Source organism: Loxodonta africana, chromosome 21 (assembly GCF_030014295.1).
Source record: "Loxodonta africana isolate mLoxAfr1 chromosome 21, mLoxAfr1.hap2, whole genome shotgun sequence".
Taxonomy (NCBI): Eukaryota; Metazoa; Chordata; class Mammalia; order Proboscidea; family Elephantidae; genus Loxodonta; species Loxodonta africana.
In genome coordinates, this window is record NC_087362.1 from 32,589,131 (window position 1) to 32,617,083 (window position 27,953).

Genomic DNA, 27,953 nt, shown 5'->3' on the forward strand with positions numbered 1-27,953 from the left:
GCAGACTAGTGTAGGCCTCAGTGTGGCCCGAGGTCCCATGGGCTTGGTGAGTCCCAGCCTCTTCCCTTTCCAGCTGTGGGACCCCGCAGGGCCTTTATTTTTTGTAAAATGGAGGTAGTGATACATCTCTAGGATGAGAGGCAATGCTGTTTTTTAAATAACATTCAATTGTTGTTGTCCCCATCTTCCTGTAGGCTGCTCAGATCTTGGCATGTATTTTTATGTTCATTTTCTGTGGCTTCTCCCGAGTTTGGTTTTTCTCATTGTCTTATTGGCTCCCCTAGAAGCATAGCCTGAGGCAAGGATTGGGTGCAAGGGGTTTATTTGGGAGAGAATCTCAGGAAGCACCAGTAAGAAGAGGGGAAGCAAGGCAGGGGAAGAAAGAAGTCTCCCATAAAGGGGGCTCTTGAATCAGTTACCCACTAGGCTCAGGTTTCTTGGGAGACTCTAGGGGTGGGCAGTGTGGAACTCTGTTCATTGTTACCCCCTCCCCAAGGAATGAGGAAGCAGGGTCTTCATCCTCCACCTCCTAACCTGTCCACTCACGGAAGACAGTACTTACAGTTGGAGACATGGGCCACACGGGTACTCTGAGTGCCATGGGGACGTGGGTGGGCCTGACAGCCAGGGCTGGCTTCACAGGCATGCATCCTCAAACGGCTGTGTGCTTAGAAGGGCTGCACTTGGTTTAATGCTCTACTGTCACCATCTTGAAATTTGGAATCATTGTTGGACAAGGAGTATGCTCATTTTGCACTGGGCTCCATGGATTATGTAGTCGGTCCTGCTTCTAGTCCACGTAAACACCTGTGAGTTAACATGCTTCATGTGTGGTGGGTCGTCCAGGGCTACGGAGCATTCCCTTGGTGGGGGTCTCCTTCTCCTAAACCCCATCCTTGTCTCACTTAAAGTTGTTTCCTTTCTTGTCCTCCTAGGAACCAGTCCATGGCCTGGAAAGTCTTTAGACCCTGGCTCTACCATCTGAACTGGTAAGCCACTGCACTGTCCTGCTTTTTTCATTTTTTTTAACTATTTTATTGAGGTATCAAGGACCCTATGTAGTGCAAACAGTTTGCACTTGACTACTAACCTAAGGAAACCCTGGTGGCATACTGGTTAAGAGCTATGGCTGCTAACCAAAAGGTCAGCAGTTTGAATCCACCAGGTGCTCCTTGGAAACCCTATGGGGCGGTTCTACCCTGTCCTGTAGGGTCGCTATGAGTCGGAATCAACTAGACGGCAATGGGTTTTTTTTTTAACTCACCTGAAAGTTGGCCATTTAAACCCACCCAGCAGTGCCATAGAAGGAAGGGTTAGCAGTCTTCATCCGTAAAGACTGTAGCCAACATAGCCCTATGGGGCAGCTCTACTCTTAATATGTGGGGCTGCCATGAGTTGGGGATCCACTTGATGGCAATGGTTTTTTTTTTAAATCAAGGTATCAACTATACAGGAACATGCACGAAACTTAATTTTGTAGCTCTGTCAATTGTATACGTGCATACACTGTGAACCCCCTCTCTGATCAAGGTAGAGAATGCTCTATCACCCCAGCAGGCTCCCTCCTGTATCCTCCAGCCAGGTTTGCCCCAGAGGTCACCGCTCTCCTGATGCTGTCACCATCGATGAGTTCTACCTATTCTCACACCTCACCTGAGTGGAATCACGAGTCACACCACAGTGGATGGCCTTGTGTAAGGAACATAAATGACTTGCTTTAAAATGAGACTTAACAAAACATTGAGTAAATAATACAGGAAGATACCTAACATTTAACAACAATACAGTGACTGGGGAATTAATAGCCCAGACCCTGGAGCCAGACAGCATTACCCCCAGGCCTTTGCCTGTCTAGACTCAAGGCTTACAGCAGGAAGCCACCCCTTCCTTCCTCCCTCTCCACCCCCTCACTCTTCTCCTCTTCCTCCTCCATCGTCCATGCTCTCTTTTTGTTTTTTACCCGATCTATCAACCTCCAGGCCCCCAGATCCCAATCATCTTTGACATCTCTTGTCACATTCAATCATCAGTTCCTTTGTGTTCCCCTGATTTTTGCCTCCGTCTCTTCTCTCTCTTCTCTGTTCCGACGTTGACTGTCCTGCTTCAGGCCCCCGTGGCAGCTCAGGCCCCCGTGGCAGCTCACTGGCACTGTTCTGAGCTGATCCCTGCCTCCTCAGGCCCCCGTGGCAGCTCAGGCCCCCGTGGCAGCTCGCTGCCACTGTTCTGAGCTGATCCCTGCCTCCTCAGGCCCCCGTGGCAGCTCAGGCCCCCGTGGCAGCTCAGACCCCCGTGGCAGCTCAGGCCCCCGTGGCAGCTCGCTGGCACTGTTCTGAGCCGATCCCTGCCTCCCCGGCTTCTGTCCTCCACCCCACTGCACCCTCACCTCTGGTCCTGCCTTGAGTTGTTGTTGTTTTTAGTTGCCGTGGCGTCAACTCTGACTCAATGGCAACCCCATGTGTGCAGAACTGTTCCATAAGGTTTTTAATGGCTGCGACCTCTTGGAAGCAGACTGCCAGGCCTTACCTTTGGGGCAACTCTGGGTGAGTCTGAACCACCGACCTTTGGGTTAGTAGTTGGGGCTTAACATTAAACCAGTCTCGTTGCTGTCGAGTTGATTCCGACTCATAGTGACCCTATAGGACAGAGTAGAACTGCCCCATAGGGTTTCTAAGGAGTGGCTGGTGGATTTGAACTGCTGACCTTTTGGTTAGCAGCCTGAGCTTGTAATCACCGCACCACCAGGGCTCCAGTGCTTAACATAGCAGCTTCCAAAAGCTCTCCGCTGCTCCTGCTTAGAGGCCAGACCCTTGACTTTACCCACCTTCCACTCCGACCACACTGAACGTTTTGCTTTTCCTTGTTCACACACTTATTTTCCTGGTTCCTATCGCTGTGTAACAAACTACCCTTCAAGTCTGTAGCATAAAAAAGTAACTATCGCTTATTTTCTCACAAATCTGCAATTGGACAGTGCCTGACAGGGACAGCTCGTCTCTGCTCCATGTGGCATCAGCAGAGTTGCCTGGGGCTGGCAGAGGCATGTCCGAGATGGCACACCACATGGCTGACAGGTTAGTCCTGGTTGTTAGTTTCTCTCCACGTGGCCTCTCCATGGGCAACTTGGGCTTCCTCACAGTATGGTGGCCAGATTTCATTGTGAGCATACTGAGAGAACCAGGTGGAAACTGTCGCCTATAATGACCAAGTCTCTAAAGTTACTGTGTTACTTTTATTACAGTCACAGGCCTTCCTCGACTCACAGCAGGACATAGACCCCACTTCTTGACAGGGGAGTGTCAAAGACAGATTGTGAGATAACTATGTGGGATGAGGGGAATTGTTATACAGTCTGCCACCTGCTCACACTGTTCCCTTTCCCTGGAATGCCTTCACTCCCACTTGTCCACCCAGTCCCTCTGCAGAGCCTGGTTCTAGTGCAGCCTGCTGCTTCTCAATGCTCACCGCTGCCAGCTCCACAGTACTTTGCCTGTTCCATACCTCTCCTACAGGCAGGACGCCCCTTCTGCAGTTTCATAGTCATGAGCGTGCGAGTCATCAGAAAAGGGGGTGCTCCTGCCAGCGGGGGCTCGGGACCCAAGGCTGATAACCTACTCTCCACCCACCAGCATGCCCATACGCTGTCCCTAGAAAATAAACCTCCTAAAGGCAGTGAGGGCATCCCTGGGTGGTGCAAACAGTTATGCACCTGGCTGCTAACCAAACACTTGGTGGCTTGAGTCCACCCAAATGTGCCTCGGAAGAAAGGCTTGATGATCTACTTCCAAAAAATCAGCCATTGGAAACCCTATGGTGCAGAGTTCTACTTTGACACACATGGGGTTGCCATGAGCTGGGGCAACTGGTTTGGTTAAAGGCAGTCACTTGGTCTTGCACATTAGTGTATTCCCCGCACCTGGGACATAATAGGTGCTCAGTGTATTTATTTACTTAGCACTTATGTGGCTGGCTATGTACCAGGCACTGTTCTATGCTCTTTTCACATATTAACTCATAGGATACTCACAGAAACCCTGTGAGATAGTGTATCAGTCAGTTTTCTTTTTGCTGTTACTGCTGTGTAACAAGCATCCCCCATAACTCCATGGCTTACAACAACAGCCTTTATTCCTCATGTGCCGTTCTGTGGGTTGGTTGGGGCTCTGCCGAGTATCCGGGATGCGCTGGGCTTGGATGTGTCAGGCAGCAGTTGGATTCAAATCTACTTCATGTGTCTCCTTGTTCTGTGAGCAATAGCTACCAGGATATGTTCTCCTCTTGGTAGATGGCACAGGCACAAGAGCACAAACCAAGCCTTGCATTTCCTGCATCTGCTCAGGACATCTGCCCATGTCCCATTGGCCAAGCAAGTCATCTGGCCAAACCCAGCATCTGTGTGCTGGGAAGTCATGTGACCCAGGGCAGGGGTGGCAATTGTCTTGAAGGGAGGAAGTGACAAATTGGGAACAACAATCTAATCTTCTACAGGTAGGTACTGTTGCCCACATTTTGCAGATGAAAGACCTGTGGAACCTAGAGGTTAAACCAGTTGCCCAAGGTCACCAGGTATTAAGTTGCAGAGACAGGATTAGAACCCAAAATCCATGCTGTTACCATCTACACCAAGCTGCTTCCCAATACACCTTTGTTCTTGCTTGGCCAGGTAAACCATCTCCTTCCTCCTGGCTTTTCAGAGCCTCTCATGCCCAACTAGAAGCAGTCTTGACCCTTTGCTCCAGTCCCTCTCCCTCTTGAATCCCGGGGACACTGGGTCTGTGAACCAGGAGTAGAAGAGCGCCCTGGAGGCTGGCTGAGTCCTTAGGCTGAGGGCCCCTCCTCTCCCTGGGCACTGCTCAGAGGCCTCCAGCCTGCCCAGCAGTCTTCTTGGCTAATCAGCCTCTCATCCCAGGCTTTTAGTGCCCATGGCAACAGAGTGGAGGGAGAGCTGGGATGCAGGTAGGAGGGGCAGGGAGGCTGCACTGCCCAGGGAGCTGGATGTGGCCTATGGCTTCTTCCAGGGGTGGGGTAATTTCTCCTGCTCTCCTGAAGAATCGTCCTGGGCCCAGGTCTCCTGAGGCCAGAGGCCTCATCCCTTATGAGGTCAGCATTTGGGAGGATGAGGGATCACAGATGGTACCTGCTGAATAAGGGAGAGAGGCTCTTCCTGGGGACATCTGCACCCCAGGCTGCAGTAAACCCTGTGATGCTACTCATCCCTGAAGCCTCTTTTTCTTCAAGTAAGCTGTCTCCCCATATAAGGGGTAAGGTGGAGGGGGTCAGCTCAGTGTCAGCACTCACCCAGGGAAGGCAGGAGAGCCAGGAGACAGGGCCCCCACCCACTGCAGCCCCATACCCCTCCTAGGAGCTGTGAGACAGGAGGGAGTGGGTACAAGCAAGGGGCTTTGGTGTCAGCCAGGTACGCATCGTGCTGTGTGACCTTTGTCGTCACTCAATCTCTTTGAGCCTCTGTTTCCTCACCTGGTAAAATAGGGATAACAGTACCTTCCTCATGGGGAACATATAAGGATTAAGTAAAATAATCCATGTAAAGCCCCCACATGGAGCCAGGCACAGAGTAAACAGCCAATAAATGGCAGCCATTATGATCAGGCAGGTCGCTGAAACTCTCAGGGCCTAAGTTTGCTTATCTAGGGAATGGGGATGATGCCATAGGAGTCTGAAGATTATGTGAAATTGTGGGTATGAATGTCTTGTGAAGACGATGAGTGGAGTGGGTGGGCTCTGGAGACCCCATGGGGTCATATACATAGTGGGTGCTATAGGTGTCCCACCATTTATGAAAATAGCTTTCTACTGCAAGCACCTGCATCTTTCTTTCCAAGGGCTTTCTCTGGTGCAGGAGCAGGTGAGGTGGGGTGGGAGCTGCTCTAGGCAGATTGGAAGTACTGGGGCATAACACCTCTGGAAAGAGCCCTCAGGGCATACAAGATGAGGGTTAGTGGATAATACCCCAGCTTCCTTGCCCCTTGGTGAAATGTTCTAGTCTAGACCAGTCAGCCACTGCCGTTGATTCCAACTCACAGTGACATAATAGGGCACAGTAGAACTGCCCCATAGGGTTTCCAAGCCTGTAAATCTTCACAGAAGCAAACTGCCACATTTTTCTCCCACAGAGTGGCTGGTGGGTTCAAACCGCCAACCTTTCAGTTAGCAGCCGAGCACTTTAACCATTGCGCCACCAGGGTTCCTAGTTTAGGCCAGTGCTTCTCAAACTTTAATGCCCTCTTATTTGGTTCAAATGTAGGTTCTGATTCTGAGGTCTGAGGTGGGGACTGAGACTGTGTTTCTGACCAACTCCGAGGGCCAGGGATGCCACGGGTTCATGGCTCCACGCAGACTATCGGGATTCCCTTGTTGTCCAAAGCGTCCAGGGAGGACTGAGCCCCAGCTGCCAGCAGTGGTAATCTGCTCATTAACTCGGACTGGCCTCCTTCCCTTCCTTGCTTCCTGGGATTGCCTTCTCAATAAATTGCTTTCACCTGGATCCCTTCTTGGTCTGGTTCCCAGCCTAAGGCAGTGGCCCAGTGCCCCATGTATTAGCTGTGTGACCTGGAGCAAAATACTTCACCACTCTGAGCCTCAGCTTCCTCAGCCTTCTAACGGGGATTACAGTGAGGTTTTCGAAAGATTAAGTGAATGAACACACATAAAGGGCTTAGAATAGAGCCTGACACTGGTTACCAAAAAAAAAAAAAAAAAAAAAAGTCCTTTAAGGAGTTATGGATAACCCTAATGCTTGCAAAGCTGCGTTCAAGATAACAAAGCTGATCAGTGTTCCCACAACTTTCTTTGTTGGGTTTTACGTGAATCTGACACCTTATTAGAAATACCAGTTGCTGTTGAATTGACTCTGACTCATGGTGGATGACTGCATGTGTGTCAGAGTAGCACTGTGGCCCATAGGGTTTTCAATGGCTGATTGCCAGGCCTTTCTTTCCAGGCACCTCTGACTGGCCTTAAGCCTCAGATATTTCAGTTCACAGCTGAATGCATTAGCCATTCGCACCACCCAGGGACTGAATAAAAATAGGAGATGCCATATAGGTGGAGGTGGGTGCCTCTCCGGGACTGGTCTAGAATGACAAGTCATTCTCAACCCAAAACATTGCTTCTTGATTCTTATTTTTTGAGTCTATTCTTAAATAACCCCCTAGGGGAGTGGTTACTAATGTCTGTAGTTTATTTTTCATGCCAAAGTCAAGCATACTGATTACAACCGACAATAAAAAAAAGCTTTGTGAATGGCTCCCCCAAAGTGTGTGTGTGCTGGGGGGGGAGGTGACAGGAGCCACAGTCAATGGCGAATGAAGAAGAAATGGATGGAAAGTCACAGCGCTGGTGGCAGACTAAGCCCATTAACTCTAACCCCGATGTGCCCCGGGAAAGTACCATGGTTCCGAGAGGCAAGGAACGTTCTGGTCCTGCGATTTGGGATTCGAGCTGTATTCCTCCAGGAAGGGAGGCTGGGAGGGGAGCAAAGTGTGAAAGCAGATGGAAATGTAATTTTTTAATGACAGCAGCAGATGGCAAAAAGACACAAGAGTGTAGTCACACCATGTCGGAGCCATTTGAGAGCGCCTGGCTCCACCGTGATGTGCGCAGTGGGGCTGGCGTGGAGGCTCCCCCCCGCCCCGCCAAATATAGGAGCCCCTCGAGCTGCAGGAAGGAAAACGCAGGCACCCCCCCCCGAAGGGTGGGCTTGCTGCCAGGCTGTGCCAGAGCGACAGGTAGATGAGGAAATACCTGCAGCCACCTGGCTGGGATCTGGAAGCTCTCCTGGGCGTCACTCTTCTGGACACAGTACAAATAGTAGATGGGCCCCGGATTCAGACAGATCTGACTTGGGGTCCCCACGGCTACTGCCCTGGGTCAGACCACCACCAGCCCTCACCTGAACTTTTGCTCATAGCCCTCAGGTGAGTCCCTGGCTGCTAGGCTGTGTCCTATCCCCAACTCTGTCCACTACAACATTTACTTTCTCAAATGCAAATCTGTTCATGGTGCTTCCCCACCTGCATAAGTGGCATTCAGGGTCAAGCCCGAGTTCTTGGAAGTACTTACAGGGCAGGTCCTCGCGATCTGACCCCTGCTTGTCTGCCTCGCTTCCCTTCTAACCCCTGCCCTCTTGGAGCACCATGCTCAGGCATCACCACCACCATCAGCTGTCCTGGGGTGGACTCCACTCGTGGTGACTCCGTGTGTGTCAGAGTAGAACTGCACTCCATAGGCTCTTCTGTACTGTCCTCTTTTGAAGGAAGCCACTCTGCAGAGCCCACACTGAAGGAGTGGGGAGTTACATATACTCCACTTAACTGAGGGTGAAGAATCTACATTAATTACTGGGAATTCCTCTGCATGGGATACTTGAGTCTTTCTCCTCCATTTAATTACTTTTTTATAACAGTATTGGACTCGATGGTTATTAATCTTTTTTTTTGTTGTTGTAAAAATATAACATTTGCCAATTAAACATTTTTCAGGTGTACAATTTTGTGATATCAATTCCATAAATAGATATTAACCTTAGCCTTTTGGGCTAGAACTGTATACTCTGTTTATTTTTGGGCTCAAACTGTTCCAGCTTTGGACACATGAGATCTTTCAATTGGCTCATGTGTCACTTTGCTACGCCCCATCATTGTGGGTTTTTTTTTTTTTTTTTTGAGCACTTCCTGACTTTCTGGCGCTACAAGATACTCCAGACTCATCCTGTATGTATTTCTTTTCCCAGCCCTAGAATCAGCCATTTCTCCAAGAAGCTCTGGTTCCTTTTATCAGAACCACATTTGAAACCAAGAGCCAGGCACTAGGTGTGTCATTGCGGTGTTGTTGCTTCTGGGCCCTCTGAGCTGACCGTAAGGAAATATATGTATATATACTAACTGGTATTATACACACATCTATAAATCTTTTTGTACGTATCCATGCTAAACATTAGAGTCTCCAACTCTAACCCATTACCACATGGATCATTCCATTCTAGGAGGAGGTATTTTCTAGAATAGAAAATAATGGTATGAGCACCCAGACCACCCCATCTAAAGTAGCACCCCCGCCCCCAAACGCTTCATTCTCCAACTCCCCTCTTCAGTTTTCTTCAGGCACCTATATCTGTGTCTGTTTTACTGTTTGGTTCCTATGCTCTGAGAGTCCAGGGTGAGGGTGAGCATGCAGAGCCTGGGCCATGGGAGTGGGTCAGAGCTAAAGAGCTTAAGTGTGTGGTTTCCCTAGGCCCAGCCCAGACTCCTGGGTCAGAATGTCTGAGCCTGGGGTTTGTTGTTGTTAGGTACCATCGAGTTGGCTCCAACTCATAGCGACCCTATGTACAACAGAATGAAACACTGCCTGGTCCTATGTCACCCTTAAGCCCATGGCTGTAGCCACCTTGTCAATCCATCTCATTGAGGGTCTTCCTCTTTTTCACTGACCCTCCACTTTACCAAGCATGATGTCCTTCTTCAGGGACTCCTCCCTCATGATAACATGTCCAAAGTACGTGAGACAAAGTCTCGCCATCCTTGCTTCTAATAAGCATTCTGGCTGTGCTTCTTCCAAGACAGATTTGCTCCTTCTTCTGGTAGTCCGTGGTATATTCACTATTCTTTGTCAGCACCATAACTCAAAGGCAGCAATTCTTCTGGTCTACCTTATTCATTGTCCAGCTTTCACATGCACATAAGGCAACTGAAAACACCATGGCTTGGGTTAGGTGCACCTTAGTCCTTAAATTAACATCTTTTGCAGATTTGCCCAACTGTAATGCATCCGTTTGATTTCTTGACTCTGGCTTCCATGGGCATTGATTGTGGATCCTTGACAACTTCAATCTTTTCTCCCTTTATCATGATGTGACTTATTAGACCCGTTGAGAGGATTTTGTTTTCTTTATGTTGAAGTGTAATCCATACTGAAGGCTGTTGTCTTTGATATTCATCAGTAAGTGCTTCAAGTCCTCCGCACTTTTAACAGGGAAGGTTGTGTCATCTGTATATCACAGGTTGTTAATGAGTCTTCCTCCAATCCTGATGCTCTGTTCTTCATATAGTCCAGCTTCTGGGATTATTTGCTCAGCATACAGACTGAATAAGTATGGTAAAAAGATACAACCCTGGTGCACCTTTTTTTGGACTTTAAACCACACAGTATCCCCTTATTCTGTTTGAATGACTGCCTCTTGTTCTAAGTACAGGTTCCTCATGAGCACAACTGTTCTGGAATTCCCATTCTTCACAATGTTATCTGTAATTTGTTATGATTCACAGTCGAATGCCTTGCATAGTCAATAAAACACGACTAAACATCTTTCTGGTATTCTCTTCTCTCAGCCAGGATCCATCCGAAATCTGCCATGATACCCCTTGTTCCACACCCTCTTCTGAGTCTGGACTGAATTTCTGGCAGTTCCCTGTTGATATACTGCTGCAACCACTTCTGAATGATTTTTCAGCAACATTTTACTTGTGTGTGATATTAATGATATTATTCAATAATTCCCACATTCTGTTGGATCACCTTTCTTTGAAATGGGTACAAATATGGATCTCTTCCAGGTAGCTGTCTTCCAAATTTCTTGGCATAGATGAGCGAGCACTTCCAGCGCTGCATCTGTTTGTTGAAATATCTCAGTTGGTATTCCATTGATTCCTGAGCCTGGGGCTTAAGGAACAGCATTTTCTTTACTGAGCTATAATTCACATGCCATAAAATTCACCACTTAAAAGTATACAATTCAATGGTTTTTAGTATATTAACAGAATTGTGCGATCACTACCATTATCTTATTTCAGGACATTTTCATCACCCCGAAAAGAAACCCCATACCCATTAGCAGTCACTCCCCATTCCTCCTTCCCTACCACCCCTGGTGACCACCAGTCTAGTTTGTCAATGGCTTTACCTATTCTGGACATATATTAATGGAATCGTACAATATGTGGTCTTTTGTAACCAGCTTTCATTTAGCATAATGTTTTCAAGGTTATACATGTTGTATAATGTACCAGAACTTCATTCCTTTTTACAGAATGAAGTAAATTTTAATATTCCATTGTGTGGTTATACCACATTTTGTTTATCCATTCAGCAGTTATAGGCCATTTGGGTTGTTTGTACCATTCAAGGTATTATGAGTCACGTTGCTAGGAAGGAAAGCACATGTTTAACAAGGCCCCCAAGTGATTCTGATACACAGGTTAGAGACATGGAGACACCACCATTTTGCAGTTCTAAAGCAACATCATACACACACTATTTCACTTTGTTCTCCCATGTTATAGATAAGGAAACAGGATCAGAAAGGATGACTGACTTGGGAACTTGGGCCCCAGTTGTTGGCACTGGGCTCTGATTGCACCTCACACACCCCCCACCAGCATCTCTGAACTTGGACTTTCTCACCAGCTCTTGCTTTGCTCTTTTACAGGCTGCTCAAGTCAGGAAGTGAAGCCTCGCCAACTTTGGAACACAAATATTTGCCAGTCAAGAAAACACTCGCCCGTCAATCAAAAAATAACCCACACAATTTGGCAGATGCTGCCTGCAGATGCCTGAGGGAGTCTCTATTTTGGGAGGGGCCAGGTGGCAGGAAGCCACCTCTCCCCTATCCCCCATCCCCTGTTCCTTCCCTTCCTACCTCATTTTGTAGATGAGGAAAGCAAGGTTCAGAGCAGTCTCTTGCCCTCGGTCACACAGCATCCAGAGGGGCCGTTTATTTATTTTCTTAGAAAGCATTTGACCTAAGTGATTTATTTAATGAAGGTCACACGAAGTGTAAATGACAACTTCTACTGCAGATAAACAGCAGACATAACTTTCAAGGCAACGTGAGTGGGCAGAACATAATTACGGTCCTATTTCATCCTACATGGGGTATGTTTCAGGACGGTTCGAGAGCAAAACATGGGGTCAGCTGGGGGGTGGGGGGGGCCGGCTTTCCTGTTGGGATACAGAACCCTGGAATCCACGAGTCCTCTATGCTTTTTTCTAGGGCCTAATGATCAGGGCTAGAACAGTTCCGCCCTAACACTCATGGGGTTGTCATGAGTTGGAATCCACTCTTGGGCCACTGGTTAATAATCAGGCCTTCAAGTTCAACCCCAATCCTTCTAGACTAGCAGCTTCACATCCCAGAAAGCTTTTCTGGTCTATTATCACCTGATCAAAACCACCTGCCCTTGTTAAAAATTCAGCTTTCTGTCCCCACTCCAGACCCCTGAATCAAAATTCCCTGGGGGTTGGGGGGGTAGGGTGGGGCCTGGGAATGAGCATGCTGACACAATCTTCTAGGGGATTCTGACATGGAGGGGAGTTTGGGAACCTCTGCTTTTATGCTTTTCACACATACCCACCCTACAGTGGGCATCCTGTTTAAGGAGTCAATACGTATTGGCTGAGGTCCTGCAAATCTGCCCTTTCCGTAAGTCTTGCCGAGGGTGCTTGCGAAAGTACAAACTCTCTTCCTTGCAGTTTCTGACCCAGAAGGCGTGGGGCAGGGTGGAGGAATCTGCCATCTTTATATACTTTTAACCAATCTGTAGAAAGGCAAGGTCCTGGGTGGCGCAAACGGTTTGCGCACAACTACTAGGCTAAAGGTTGGCAGTTTGAACCCATCCAGCAGAACAGTGGAAGAAAGGCTTGGCGATCTGCTGCTGTAAAAATTACAGCCAAGAAAACCCTACGAAGCAGTTCTACTCTGTAACACATGGAGTCAACATGAGTCAGAATCAATCCATGGCAACGGGTTTGTTTTTTTCTTTTTGGTAGAGGACAGAAGATTGGGAAGTAAAGGGAAACAAGCCTTGGCTCACGCCACTAGGGCCGAGTCTGTCCACGTCTCCCCGTGTCCCGAAGCCGGGTTCTGAACTTGGCCCAGTAAATGCGTTTCCTCCTGGCCGGGTGCGTACGCCGTAGGTGCGCGCAGGCTGGGTGTGGACTCGTGCAGCCGCCGGGCGGGCTCAGGTGCGGTGATCCTGGGACGCCCACAGGAAGGGCGGGGCGGCCCGCAGCGGGCTCACCAATCGCTGAGCTCCTAACAACGGCGGTTTCCGCCTCCCACAGCCCCACGGAAAGAGCTGCGCTTCCATAGGTCTTGCGGAGGCCTCTTCCGGCCGGGGGCGGGCCCCGCGCTGTGGCGGGAAACGGCTTCCCTGGTACCTCTTCGGGGACACTGAGGGGCGCGAATGACGTCCTGACCCCGGGGTCGCCCAGCGCCACCATGGACGCGGCCGAGGTGGAATTTCTGGCCGAGAAGGAGCTGGTGACCATTATCCCTAACTTCAGCCTGGACAAGATCTACCTCATTGGGGTAAGGGCTGGCGGGCAGTGGTCGGGGCGCCGGGCCGGGACGGCCGGGCTGATAGGACCCCAGAGGCGACCTGGCTCTGGACGTCGGGCTGGGAGGGGGCACAGCCCTATAGAGAGGCCAGGGCGGGAAGAGACGGCAGGGGGTGCGAACTCTGCCTGCCCCCTGCTTCTGGGCTCTGTGGCCTCGCTCATCCGGTTCCCGTTTATCAGACATCGATTTTGCATTTTAAATTAGGGAGTCCCCAGGGCGCCTGAGGACGAGGGACTCCGTGCCCCCCGCTCCCGAGGACACCGAAGTTCTGATTGATAGATGTGTCCTGGGAATTGGAGGTCGGAGGTAGAAAGAGCCCTGGTGGCGCTTAACTGGGCTGTTAATCGAAAGGTCGGCGGTTCAAACCTACCAGCTGCTCCATGGAAGAAAGGCCTGACGACCTTCTCCTGTAAAGATTACAGCCTAGGAAACTCTATGGGGCAGTTCTACACTGTCACATGGGGTCGCTCTGAGCCGCCATCGACTCCAGGCTACTAATAACAACAGAGATAGAATGGGAAGGAGAGAATTCGCCTGTGTTGAATGCCCACATCCTGCAGAGAGTTACACTAAGTGCTTCACAGGTGAAAGCAGGTGGATGATGTATCCAGCCTGTTTAGGAAACCCAGGGCTCAGGTGATAGCATTTGCCTCACTCCCAGTAAAAGACAGCAGGTGGGGTCAAGAATACTCTTAAACAGGGGGACCCCAGGTGTTTCAGAGGTGCTTAAAGGTGGATGGGAAGGTACCTTATTGTGGGTCTGCAATGACAGTTGGATTTTTATTATTGAGACCTCAGTTTCTACAGTGTCTTTACTCTTATTTGATAGCAATGAGGTGCAGTTGTGCTTTTTGTTCTTGTTCATCTTCCGGTGCTTGTTTTACCTTTGGCAGGGAGACCTGGGGCCTTTTAACCCTGGTTTACCAGTGGAAGTGCCTCTGTGGTTGGCAATTAACCTGAAACAAAGACAGAAATGTCGGTTGATACCTCCTGAATGGATGGATGTAGGTAAGCAGACTGTAGACACACAAGTGTGGGTGGGGTCGGATTTGGGGTGACACCCTCCTGGTGGGTGGAGGTGTAGGGGCTCCCTCCTTCTTGGTTTTGCTCCATTATCCACTGATCAGCTGAAGTTAATAACTCCAGATTTCATGTCTTAGTAGGCTCTGCTTAACACTGTTAGGAATGTCATGTTTTAGTTTAAGTAAAATTTTGATTTTAGATATATCAGCTACTTTAAAATTTAAATATTACGTGACCTTGAAGAAACACTTGTTTTAATGTTTTATTTTATTTTTGTTGTTGTTGACAATATACACAGCAGAACATACACCAATTCAACAGATTCTACATGTATAATTCAGTGACATTGATTACATTCTTCAAGTTGTCCAACCATCCTCACCCTCCTCTTCTGAGCTGTTCCTTCCCGACTGACATAAACTCATTGCCCCCTAAGGTTCGTATTTAATCTTCCGAGTTGCTGTTGTCAATTTGATCCCATGTATAGATCTTAAAAGAGCACAGTGCTCAAGGCAGACATTCTTTACTAAACCAAAAAAAACACACTGTCATCCAGTCGATTGTGATTCACAGCGACCCTATAGGACAGAGTAGAACTGCCCCACAGGGTTTCCTAGGCTCTAATTTTTTTTAATCTTTAGGAGAACAGATTGTCAAGTCTTTGCTCCCGTGGAGCCACTGGATCGGTTCAAACTGCCAACCTTTTGGTTAGCAGCCAAGTGTGCTGTAACCACTGTACCACCCATGCTCCTTAGTCTTTACTAGTTGAGCTAAACTATTTTTTGGTTTTAAGAAGACTCAGGGATATTTTTGGTTTAAGTTTTAAAGATTATCTCAGGGCAGTAGTTTGGGGTTTTTTTTTTTTTTTTTAAGTAAGTAGGTTGTTGTTAGTTGCCATCGAGTCAATTCTGACTCATGGCAGAGTCCCAAAAGGGCTGTGACCTTTTGGAAGCAGATTGCCAGGCCTTTCTCCCGAGGTTCCTCTGGGTGGGTTTGAATCACCAGCCTTTCTTTTAGCAGTCGATTGCTCAACTGTTTGTGCCACCCGGGGACACCTAATAAGTATAGACTAGCACATTCAGGAGCAGAGGCATCAAATTGCTTTATAAAGAATGTGTGAAAGTAATGAGTTGTCCATACAATGAAATATTATTGGGCTAGAAAAAGAAGTGAAATCCTGATGTGTGCCAGAACATACATGAACCTTGAAAATAATATGTTAAGTAAAAGAAGCCAAACACAAGAGGCCACATGTGGAATGATTCCATTTATATGAAATGTCCAGATGAGGCAAATCCATAGAGACAGAAAGCAGATTAGTGGTTGCCGGGGGGTGCGGTGGAGGTGGGGGAGTGGGATAGAGAAATTGGGGGGGAGGAGTCACGGCTAAAAGGAATGGAGTTTCGTTTTGGGGTGATGAAATGCTCTAAAATTGATTGAGATGATGGTTGCACACCTCTGAATATACTAGAAAACATTGACCTATACACTATTTTTGTTGTTAGTTGCTATTGAGCTGATTCTGAGTCATGGTGACCCCATGTGTACACAGTAGAGCTGTGGTTCCTAGGGTTTTCAGTGGCTGGGACCTTTCAGAAGCAGATCTCCAGGCCTGTCTTTTGAGGCATCTCTGCATGGGTTTGAAGCACCAACCATTTGATTAGTAGCTGAGCACTTAACTGTTTCTGCCACCTAGGGACATGAGTGAATTGCATGCTCTGTGAATTCTATCTCACTAAAGCTTTTAAAAAAGAAAATGATGCATTTAAAAATTCAGATAGGCTTTATCCTGAGCATTTGCAATTTTTTCTCACCTCAAAGATAGGCTCATTATATCAGAGATCTTAATTTGGGGGTGTGTGTAGAGGGCATGGAAACCCTGGTAGCATAGTGGTTAAGAGCTACGGCTGCTAACCAAAAGGTCAGCAGTTCGAATCCACCAGGCGCTTCTTGGAAACTCTACGGGGCAGTTGTGCTCTGTCCTATAGGGTTGCTATGAGTCGGAATCGACTCGACGGCAATGGGTCTGGTTTGGGTTTTGGTAGAGGGCATGGAAAACCAACCACCAAACACACTGCCGTTGAGTTGATTCCGACTCATAGCGACCCTTTAGGACAGAGTAGAACTGGCCCGTAGAGTTTCCAAGGAGCGCCTGGTGGATTTGAACTGCTGACCCTTTGGTTAGCAGCCGTAGCTCTTAACTACTATGGCACCAGGGTTTTCTGAAGAGGTACAGTGTTGCTCTTTTGTGGTCTGGGAAGGTGATGTTTGAGGCACGACAAGAAGGAACTGAGGGGGAAGAGCAATCTGGGGTGGGGGTTTTGGTGGGAGATTGTTTTTAATGCATTGTAAGGATAGTGGCCCTTACTATGAAATGGGAAGCCATTAGTTTTTAAAAATTGGGGCATAATTTACATACAATAAAATGCACATATCAAAGTGTTCAGTTTGAGTTTTGACAGGTATACCCATCACAATTGTGTACACACATCATCTGAAAAAATATAAAATAAAACCTGTGAAAGCAGGAACATATGTAAGGTAGAGACCTGTCAGAGAAGGAAAACACAAATACTTCCCAGTAATGGAAAGTGATAGAAAAGTGATTAAGACTGCACCCTGTCAAAGGTGGAAAACTTCCTAGACCTGGAAAAACAAGGCAGTCATGTCGAGTTCTGTCTCTCACAGGTTTCACTATAGAACATATCTGTCACCCCTGACTTCTCTCGTGCCTCTCTCGAGTCAGTATACCCTGCCTAAGGGCCACCAGCTTTCTAACTTCTGACCCCATAGATTAGTGTAACCTGGCCTTGGAGTTTAAATGAATGGTATCATCTAGTATGTGATTTCTTGTGTCCTGACTTCTGTGTTTCAATGTAATGTTTTTGAGAGTCGTTCCTGTTGTTGCACACCTCGTTAGGCCGTTCATGTTTGTTGCTGAGTAATTTCCACTGTGCGTATACCAGTTCGTTTGCCCATTCTCCTCTTGGTGGGCTTTTGAATTGTTTCCAGTTTGGGGTTATTGTAGACTGCTGTGAATATTCCTGTCAGGTCTTTTTGTGGATATATGTCACTTCTCTATTGAGGTAGAATTGCCTGGTCAAGTGGTAGACTAAGCTTAACTTTGTAAGACACTGCCACACAATCTTCCATAGTGGTTGTGCAATTATTATACTCCACCAGAAATGTACTAGAGTTCCCATTGCCCCGAGTCTAGGCGAATGTTTGGTGTTGTCAGTCTTTCTGATTCATTGGAGGATTTGAACAGGAGTGTTTTATAATCTGATTTAGATTTAAAAAATACTGAAAGAATCACTGCTGTGTAAGAAGGCCTCTGTATGTGTGTGTTGTGGGAGATGGGGGGAAGAGGTTGGGGTTTGGTTAGGGAGTTATCCAGGAAGGAGCCAAGAGCATCTTGGACCAGTTGGTGGAGGTGGGCAGAAATGGTTAGAGTCTAGGTGTATTTTGAAAGAAGACTCAGCTGGCATTGCTGAAGGATTGGCCATGGGGATGAGAGGAGCATTAAGGATAATCACCAAGGTTGTTGGCCTGAGCTACAGAAAGAAATGGAATCTCTGTTTGCTGTGACGGGGAAGACAGCAGGAGCAGATGGTGGGCTGGAGTGGAAATCAGAGTTGGGGTTTGAACAACTATCCAAGTGGGAGTAATGTAGGCAGGGGGACATTTGAGTCAGGAGTTGTTCAGGGCAGAGAGCTGAGCTGGGGATGTAAATTTGGAAGTCATTATTGTGAGCACATAGATGGTATTGAAAGACCTGAGGAAGGATGAGGTCACCTGAGATGTGAGTTTAGTAGGGAGATAGGGAGAAGGCGTCTGGGAACTGAGCTCTGCACTGCAGTGAGAGGTCAGGAAGGCAGGAGGAATTGGCAAGGGACGGAGAGGGAGCAGCTGGTGAGGTCAGAGAGAACCAGAGAGAGCATGTGTTCCAGACGAGAGTGATGCATACACTCCAAGTAGGAGGACGATGAGTTGTCCAGTGCAGAGACTGAGAGCTGGCCACTGGGTGGGGTGGCGTGGAGGTCATTGGCCCAGAGAGCTGTTTAAGAGGGTCAGGATAAATATGATCTGAGTGGTTCGAGAGCTAATGGAGGAGACAATGCTTGGTGTTGATGTACAGGGCATGAGAATGGATTGTAGCTGGAAAGGATTGGTGCTGAGAGAGGGTTTTCTAAGATGGGAGCTACGGCTGCATGGTGGATAGAATGATGGAATATGGGGGAAATGGCTGTTCAGGAGGAGGACATGTTGCTGGGGTCCTGCTCCTGTGTAGGTGAGAGAGGAGGGGCCAGTGCACCCCAGAAGGCTGGTTGTAGAGCTGTGGGAGCTGGACATGCTCATTGACTGTTCTTTTCTCATGAAATAGGGAGCAAGACATCAGTAAGAAGTGGGGCAGTGGGGTGGGGAGAGGAGGCGTGAAATGATCGGGTAGGAGAGGGAAGTGAGATAGTGAGTAGAGCATGGAGCCTAATAGGGATTGCAGGATAGCACCAAGGGCCCTGGAGGCTGGCGGTCAGTGATGCACAGCGAGACAGTAGCCCAGAGTTGGGGTTAGGATTTTCTCTGGCCAGTAGGACAGAGAGGGGAGCCAGGGAGCTGAGGGTATATGCAAGATGGTGACAATGATGGATAGAGTTGGACTCTGCTGTTCCATGCCAGATGCTGGGCTTTAAGCCAGCATGTTGTGTTATACTGCCCCAGACAGGACTGTCTGTAAACTGTAGGGAAGGTGTCTTGCTGTCTTCTGAACAAGGCTTAGTATAAATAAATGAATTTTCTAGTCACTGGTTACTTTCATCACTTCTTGTATGACAGGTAAAACACTTCACTCCTTCCCTAGGAAAAGAACTTCTGGCTCTGACATACTCTTTTCAGCAATTTATTCTGCAGGCCAAAGCAACAACAACAATTTACCTTCTCTGAGAGAAATTTTCAAGGAAATAGACCTCGACCATCTAGTTAATCATGCTAGTGTTATTCCAAAAAGGTTTTATTTCCCGTGAATTTATTAGTTGATCAAATGGGTAATACACGTACTTGTTAACTTGGGAGGGTTTAAACAATATTTTGGCTGTAGTGATGGTAAAATGTGTTCACTTCTAAATTTCAGAGAAGTTGGAGAAGATGAGGGATCATGAGCGGAAGGAGGAAACTTTTACCCCGATGCCTAGCCCTTACTACATGGAACTCACCAAACTCCTGTTAAATCAGTAAGTGCCTCTTGGCTCTTAGGACTCACAGGTGAGAATGAACTCGGGACTTTCCGCCTTGCCCCTTGCTCCTTGTTGACGCAAGGGGCATCCACTGACTTCAGGCTCCAGCAGTCCCAAGTCGTTGTCTTTGCTCCCTCTCATTTTCCTTGTCCTTTCCCCGACCCAGTAAATCCCTTGGCTCTTCACATTCTAACTGCTGTCACCTGACACCGGGCCCCAGAGTGAGCCACTGTTGCCACCTCCGGTAGTAGCCTTTTTTTTTAATTCTCTGTTTTATTTCCTACACTGCTGTCCCTTTTGCTTTTGTAGGTTTGTGTTCTGTGCCTCTCATAGGAAAGGCCAGAGGGCCAGGTTGGCCTCTGACCTTTAGCAAAAAGGAGAGCCCACTGGTGGCAACAACACACTATCGTACAGTCTCTTTACTTGTTTGCATCTAATGCCATCTCTGGTTCAGCTCCTATTTCATCCTAGTTACAGCTAGAGTAGCCCTGCTGACAGTGCTCAGAGGCTTTCCCTTGACCTGGTGCTGTAAGTCTGGCATAGCCCGACGTCTGCCTCCTTCACCCCCCTCTCACAACCCCTAAATGGGCAGCGACCTTGTCTTGTATGTGGCTCTGTCCCTACACCTAGCATGTGCCTGCGGCTCCTGTGCTTGTTGAATGAATGAACGGACTCTGGAGGGGCAGGCAGGGGTGGACAATTTTGATTGGCACTTAGAATGTACTGTGAGAAATGTCAAGCTGGTGAAGCTCCCTGAGCAGCTGTTCATGTGCTTAAGAGCAGAACTAGGACAAGTTTGGGAGCTCCCTACTGCCTGCTGTCGAGCAGCACGCAGGCTGGGGACCACTGAATGGCACTGGTGAATTTCACGGGGAAATTTGGGTACAGAGCACGCACTTGCCCTTAAGTTGGTGAGAGGCTTTAGCTTATCCATTCACTCCATAAAGCCAGGGTACCAACAGTGTACTAAGCACTCCATGACCTAGATGTTCTCATGGGCTCAAGTTCCATGTGAGCATGTTTACCAGAGTGACAGTGCTCTTCAGAGTGTGTCAGGCCTGGTAGTATCAGTGAAGGGCTCAGAGGTGGCTCCTTTGGAGCCCTGGCTTGGAGGAGGAAAGCTTCTCTAGGTGGGTAAAAGGGGGGCATGGGACTGGTGCCCACAGGTGCTGCAGTGTGGAAGGGCATGGGGGCTTTGGTACGTGAAGAATGTGTGAGGGAGTGCTGGGTGCCGAGGCCTCTCCATCTGCAGGTGACGTTTGAAGCAGGGTGTATCGCCAGAGGGCCTGCGGGGGCAGTGAGGATGGGCTGGGAAGGAGTGGCTCTGGAGCAGCAGACTAGATCAGAAGTGGTTGCTGTTTTCCAGGCGAGAGGGTGCCGGCCTGGTCAGTTTTAGTTGTCAGTGTTTAATATATATCTACTCTCACTTAACTGACTGTCTTGTTATCTGGTATTTCACATTTATGACAATAGTAAAAAATCTATTTGACTATTTTGCACATTAATTACATACATCTGGCAGTAATGAACACTGCGGTGTGAGGTGAGAGTAATACTTGCTGCGATGGTTAAGGTTATGTGTCAACTTGGCTGGGCCATGATTCTCAGTGGTTTGGCAGTTATGTAATGATATGACTTGGCAGTTATGTAATGTAGTCATCCTCCATTTTGTGATCTATGTCGTCATCCTCCATTTTTACATAATGCTGACTTTTGCATAAAAACCTGGTTTTTGGAACCGCACTGACAGTGCGTATATAATGTACACAGCTTCTAGCACAAACCTTTTTTATAATTCAGCTGGCTAAGGGACCTAATTCTGCCTTTGTTCTGCAGTCCAACTGACAAGGACCTGGTGTCCCTTTGTTCTTTAACCTGCCATGCAGGACTCAGATTAGATTCATAAATAAAACTCACTGGATAAACATCATACTAGATAATGTCTAGCTTATCCCAGAATGCCCAGTGGTGGACAGTGTTTCTGCTTCGTATTAGAGGGATTCTGGTCTATCTTTTCCTCCAGAGGTCAGTTTAAAGCAATCCTCACGAGGAGGCTGAGTGCTTGCCCCTTGCCAACTTTGGCTCAGATTTGTACTCAGAGCTCCGCTCTGGGCAGGTGTGCTCAGTTGGTGCTCACTGGCAGTTTGATCTGTGGAGTGGGTGACATCTGCCCTTCAGGGTGCCTGCAGGAGAGACTTGGTCAGCTCGGAGCTGTCGTTAACCCCCTCCCCCGAATTGTGAGCCCTTGGATTACCGTCAGGGCATAGTGATCTGTTCAACGTTCCATAGACAATGAGCCATCGAAGCCATTACCTCTGAGCCAGCCCGACATGTTCCTTCTTGATGGCGGTTACACGGTGCAGTGCACTTGGTTATCCTGAGCCAGCGGGTATCCAGCATGGAGCTTGTTTTCCAGCATACGGTCTCAGGTAGACAGACAGGAGTCCTTGTACAGCAGCCTGCAGTGGGCCAGCTTGCATGAGGCAAAAGAGCTCTGTGTGGAGGGAGCACGGTGGAGTTTCCTTGGTGCCAAGCTCAACTAACTACCAGAAATCCTTACATTTTAAAATTGAGAACAAAGGAAGACAGATTTTCTGAGTCTAGAACAGCTTGCATCTTTCACCTGAATCCACATAGCATTTCTTAAGCCACTTCTGTTGCTCTGGTTTACTGTTTTATCAGTTTCACCTTTTGCTGCCTTTAGCGCTTCAGACAACATCCCTAAAGCAGACGAGATCCGCACCCTGATCAAGGACACGTGGGACACTCGGATGGCGAAACTCCGGGTCTCTGCTGACAGCTTTGTGAGGCAGCAGGAGGCACACGCCAAGGTAGGAAGCAGTGCTGTCCCCTCTGTGTGGGCCTGCCGTGAGGCGACTGTCACATGCTGGCCTGCCCGCCTGGCTATGCAGCAAGCAGCCTTTTGCTTTTTTTAAGATGTTTATAAGAAACAAATGGCTGTATGTTTTACATCTTTTTTAAAAAAGTCATTGGTTCTTTATTTTTAATGAGTAGTACCTCTTTCTCGTGTTCTAGCTGGACAACCTGACCTCCATGGAGATCAGCACCAGTGGGGCATTCCTCACTCAGGCGCTCAACTACATGTACAAGCTCCGCACCAGCCTCCAGCCCCTGGACAGCACCCAGTCCCAGGACTTCTAGAGCAAGGCCTCCGATCAGTAAAGGCTGTGTAGCCGGTGGCCGGTGGGCTGCTGGGTGCCATGTGAGTGCTTCCGGAAATGATGGAGAGGTACTCATAGTTCTGGATGTCTAGAAATAGTTCTAAATGTATAAAAATATGCAGAGATGCAGTGGGTTTGCAACGCTGTTAGAAGCTGCAGGGTTGTGGTTTGTCTACCAAACTTGGCTGCCTGGAACATTCTTCAGTCCCACATCTCTCTCTAGAAGCCATCTTTTCTTTCTGGTGGCAGTGGGGGGCGGGGGCGGTAGGGAGCTTTTTTATTTTTGCACACAATGGCCACATGTGGCTGAGCGTGCCATGTCTGTGAGTGGTGCTTTTAAAAGATACACAGATGTTACGGTTTAGGACTTTCTTTTCTCCTGGATCCTGACCTCAGGCTGAATTTAGAATCTACTGAGGTTGCTTACAGAGAAAGCTGGCAGATGGCATGGCTACTGACGTGGAGCTGTATTTGATAAGCTGTGCCCCGACACATAATAAAAATGGATCAACCCAAACCTGACTGGGGGATTTCCATCCTGTGTAACTACCAAGTGAGAGACGGGGACCTCGTGGTTAAGATGACATGATAACCCAGACATAGGTGGGCCTCTGTTCTCTTGGCTACTTCTGTTTGTGGTGTAGTGTGTTGTTTCTTGAGAGGAGATGTTACCGAGCAGGAGAGTGGCACTTAAGACAGTGCTGAGAAGGCAAGGTGGACCTTTTACTTTGCTCTTGATGAATTTAAAGCCTTAGCACTTTGAAACCGCTAGGATCTTCAGAAATGACACTACCTTGACACTGTAGAACCTGGCTGTCAAAGGCAGTGGTGCATGGCCTCAAGGGCTTTGTGCAGAATGTGTGTGTGAGCAACCTGGCCTCTGTCCTGTTGTGTTTAAGTCTAAACCTACTGGAAATTACTTGAGCGCTATTTTCTGTTTTAAATTGCTACCTGGACGTCCTTGCAACAAGCAGCTCTTAGTTATTGTCTGAGCCCCCAAAAGTTAGACACTGAAGGATTAGGACATGGTAGACAGGACCCTATGACTGAAGGTGGATGGTTCATTTGTCTTCCTGGGACTAAGAATCTTTTAGATTTAATCTGGGACTCTTCCTTGTGGTCGTGGGAGTCAGCTGTCCTGTGTCTCTTAGCGCATGTCCTTCACCCTTTTCTCATAACTCTGGCTAAGCTACAGGCTCTGTCAGTTGTTCTGAGCTCCCCTGGCTCTCATTTTATTATAATATAAAAAAGATTTTCCTCTTAACAATGATTTAGGAAGATTTTATTTTTTTTTGGATGTTGTCAGAAATTACAGCAATATATTCATAAATACCTAATTACTACATTCAACAAATAATATTACAATACAATGAATTCAAACAAGTACACTTAGAACAGGTTTAATTTCACAGCATCTAAACTGCCCCCAGTGTGGTCGAGGCACATTCCTCCTCCCTCCCAGGTACTGGTTTTACTGGTCTAGCAGGTAAGCACGGGGTACATACAGGGAAACACACCGCTCAGCTCGGTCCTCAGCAGGCCGATGCAGAGGGAGGGAGTGTCTTCAGCACTGGATCGGAGTTTGGGGACAGGCTACTGCAAGGAGGAAGAGTCATAGCTTGGTTGCTGCTAAGTGGCTAATACACACTTCAGAGTACCAGACCCGGCTGTGCTGACTGTCCCCATCTTACGGTGGGTCCTTGTAACTTTTTTTGCCCTTAAATCACACGGGTCAGGGAAGGGGCTGCCTGTTGTGAAGTTCAGCCCAACGTCTGGGGTTGGCAGCATCTCGAGCTACTGGAGGGAAACACCATTCCACCTACACATTTGTGATTTCCGGTATTGTAATTATTTTCTACCGTAGGAGTGGCCTCCTTTTAATACTCTCTGGATTTCCTTAAAGGTATTATAATATTTGAGAGTGCTAAATGCCAATTAAGTGTTATTTCCTTTAAGGTTAGAATGTAGAATAAAAGTGTTGAAACTCCCACACTGGTCACTTATGTGAGACAATAGGTTAGGATCGTGATATTTTAGTTTGTCTCCAGATATATAAAACAAAGAAAAACAGCTTGTTTTCAAATTGTCAGGTTGTGTAGCACCAAGTTTGGGGGAAAGCTTTGTTTTTAGTAATATGATTAAATGTGGAACCAGGTGACGTAGCATTAGAAGATGTCACGAGTTTAGAGGACAAATGGTCTCTTCCAGGTAATCTAGGAAGACACTTCCAGACTGAGGTCCTCACGCAAATACTGACACAAACGTTGCGTAATCAGTCTTAGAGCAAATGTGGTATATTTCTGACCTGTCCATGCAAAATAGCTGAACAATGAAAAGCTTCAGAGATTGCATATTTGTCTATTTTTGTTAAACACAAATTGAAAATAGACGTAACTGTGTTCTCATTCTCTAGAATCATCGAATAGTAATCGAGTGTTTTCAGATTGTGAAGCTAATCACTGGAAGGGTACTGTGTGTTAGCGGTGGTGCCCTTTTATTTCCAAGAGCCACTTTCTTGTGTTTTTCTTAGTTTGTGCATGCGGCTTTCCTGGGTTATGTTTCTATTCTGATTGTCAGTATTTCTAGAGCACAAGAATACCGAGAGCATTCCCCAGGTAAGGGGGAGGATGGCGAGGCAGGCTGATAGAGAAGCTCAAAGGCAGGATAAAGATGTGATTTCAGAAGGAGGAAAATGCAGTTATCACTAGTTCATTGACATAGCTGCCCTCGGGGCAAGAGACTTTTCTGGATATGGCCAATCCCTTTATCCCACATGCCGTGAGCTCCCCTTGGATGGTCAAAGGGATGGGGCTGTGCTTTTCTCTGAAGTCATTTTATCTGCTTTCCCCTTTACTCCGGCCAAGGCCATTACCAAAGCTGAGTACCAAAAGCATCCAGACATATCCTGTGATACAGGAGGAGAGCTGAGAGTGAACTGCCAAGATGTGACTCTTACGCCTTCAGACTAGCAACAGCAAGCAGATTTTAAACAGGGAAATTCAGGGATATTTTGCCCTGGTTGTTGGCAGTACCGCTCACTCTAAACACCTGTCCCCACCTGTGGGACACTTTCATCTCTCAATGTCTCTGCAGGGGAGGCAGCCCCAGCACAGCCGTAACGCTCTTCAAGTCAGAGCTGTAGAAAGGAGGGTGCTCGCTGACTGCTGATAATACTGGCGGCACTTTTTGTCTGAGTTTGCTAATAACTGGAAGATTCTTGGCAGACATACAAAGCAAACTGTGTGGGAACAGATAAAGCAACACAATTCCATCTGCCAGCAAGCTGTTCTGCACAGCAGAGGTCTGGGCTGAGGGCTCCACCATGGAGCACAGGGAGTAACCCCCGCAAAGGTCAGACAGCCCTTCACCTGACCCATGACCAAGGGGGCCCTGCCTCTGGGAGGCTCATGCCGCCTCCTCTTCCTCCCAGCCAGCCACTGGCCTTGCCCTCGGTTAGATGACACACTGCCTGGATGAGCAACAGCCAGGACAGAATTCTTCCCGCTGCTTCTCCCGGGCACAGTGACCCCTGTTCTATGTTGTGCCTGTCACAGTAAGTTCAAAAGGAGGAGAGGGTCAGCTCAGAAATCGTTCACTCCACTTTAAGCTCTTATGAAGCTTTGCATCTAAAATGAAGCCTCTAAAGTTCCTACTTTGCACCTGCTCTCAGACTGCTGTGAGACATCTAGAATCAGATCTCAGGAAGCGCTCACCTGCGGAAGGTTAACAAAAGCCTCACATTGTGTGTGCCGCTAGCGCATGCACGCACTCGAGGACTGACATGTTCCCACCACAGGCTATCCCCTTCTCACTTCATAGCAACTCGCTGTCCAAATGCCAGGGGAGGCAGAGAGGGAGTGAGGGAAGGAGGTATGAAGTACGCATGGCTTTCTACATGGTTTCCTGGTGCAAATCAAATTAAAAATGAAGTGATCGCATAGGCGCCAGTGGTAAGCTCTTTTACTTTTCTTCTTTAATTTTAAAAACACTTCAATGTCCTGACCAGCAGCAGTACAAACACTAAAAGCAAGGTTTTTTTTTTCCCTTTTGCCCAGAAAAACAAAAAACAAAACCCCCAAACAGGAAAACAAACAAACAAAAATTTCCCAAACCACATATTAAAAATGGCAGGCCTTTTATAACAATAATTAAAGTAATAAAAACATACAAAACTTTTTTTTAATATATATATACACAGTACAAGGCCGAAGCACCTTTGACTTTTCTTTCAAAATTTATGTTTGTATGAAAACATCACCCACGGCAGCAACAATTCGGTGGGTGTGGCTATATGTAGACATAAAGCTCTGTACATTTCCCCCCGTGGAGTAACAAAAAGGTACCTTCAGTCTGTTGCTTCCCTTTCCTTTTAGGGCAGAGCTTTTCCCGTGCACAGCCTCTGGGTGAGTCTGTAAGTACTGTTGATTTGTATGCTCCTAGGATCTCATGCTTGCAAGAAAACTTTGCAGAAAAGTAACTCAAACAAATAAGCCCTTTACTTACGACGCACCCAACCTTCTTTTCAGCTGGAGGAAGCCTCACTCCTGGGAGCGATGCCATCTAGGCCCTCATCACAGCATGAGCAAACCTAGTTCTTTAGGCAGAGTAACCTAGTGACACAAGGAACACCATTGCTGTGGCCCGATTACATACACCCAGGGGGCTGTAAGTGGTAAGCTTTTAGTGTTGGTAATGGAGCCTTCATTTTCAGATTAAAAATGATGTGGGGGAAAAAAGAATAAAAACGCCTTTAAGGAAAAAACCTATGGGCTTCCTACATTGGCTGCGTGCTGAATTACAAAGGTGATTCAGTTGCATGGAAGTCAGGTGAGCTCTTTTTTTCTCTGGAGTCTGGAATCCTTTGCTTCATGCATGGCACATTCTCATTAAGCTTCAAACCTCCCAGTGAAAAATATTAAATATTCAAGGTAATAAAATAGATATTTCTATACTATAGGTTCGGCCTAGTGCAAGGGAAACCGTCACCTAGGATATCCCTTAAAGTAACCCCTAGGCCAATGCATCGCAGGCAACGCAAGGCACTTCCGTAAGTGGTCCAGTTCTGCCTGGAGTCGCTCCCTTTCTGAAACAATCTTCTGTTTCTGGCTCCTTAACTCCTGCAGGGAAAGAAAGAGAGAAACGAAGTCAAAATAAACTCATTTCACA

General features: G+C 47.6%; 2 protein-coding genes across 22 annotated transcripts in view; one reads left to right on the forward strand and one right to left on the reverse strand.

Moving 5' to 3' along the window:
• The first annotated feature begins 23 nt into the window (after window positions 1–23).
• GINS2 (GINS complex subunit 2) overlaps window positions 24–27,953 on the forward strand; it is a 39,644-nt gene continuing 11,714 nt past the window's right edge. The window contains exons 1-8 of one of the 10 annotated variants that reach the window (XM_064273703.1): window positions 24–809; window positions 936–989; window positions 1,558–3,071; window positions 11,441–13,321; window positions 14,245–14,359; window positions 19,503–19,602; window positions 22,310–22,436; window positions 22,642–23,304. In XM_064273703.1, coding sequence (XP_064129773.1) covers window positions 13,232–13,321; window positions 14,245–14,359; window positions 19,503–19,602; window positions 22,310–22,436; window positions 22,642–22,767 — 558 coding nt within the window. In that variant the 5' untranslated portion in view covers window positions 24–809; window positions 936–989; window positions 1,558–3,071; window positions 11,441–13,231 and the 3' untranslated portion in view covers window positions 22,768–23,304. Of the gene's footprint in view, window positions 3,072–11,440; window positions 13,322–14,244; window positions 14,360–19,502; window positions 19,603–22,309; window positions 22,437–22,641; window positions 23,305–27,953 lie in introns of those variants that run through there. The other 9 variants (XM_064273704.1, XM_064273706.1, XM_064273700.1 and 6 more) reach the window with 9 other exon arrangements.
• Window positions 25,804–27,953, reverse strand: part of GSE1 (Gse1 coiled-coil protein) — a 151,986-nt gene continuing 149,836 nt past the window's right edge. For all 12 annotated transcript variants that reach the window (XM_064273697.1, XM_064273695.1, XM_064273692.1 and 9 more), the window contains one exon: window positions 25,804–27,904. In XM_064273697.1, coding sequence (XP_064129767.1) covers window positions 27,770–27,904 — 135 coding nt within the window. In that variant the 3' untranslated portion in view covers window positions 25,804–27,769. The remainder of the gene's footprint in view (window positions 27,905–27,953) is intronic.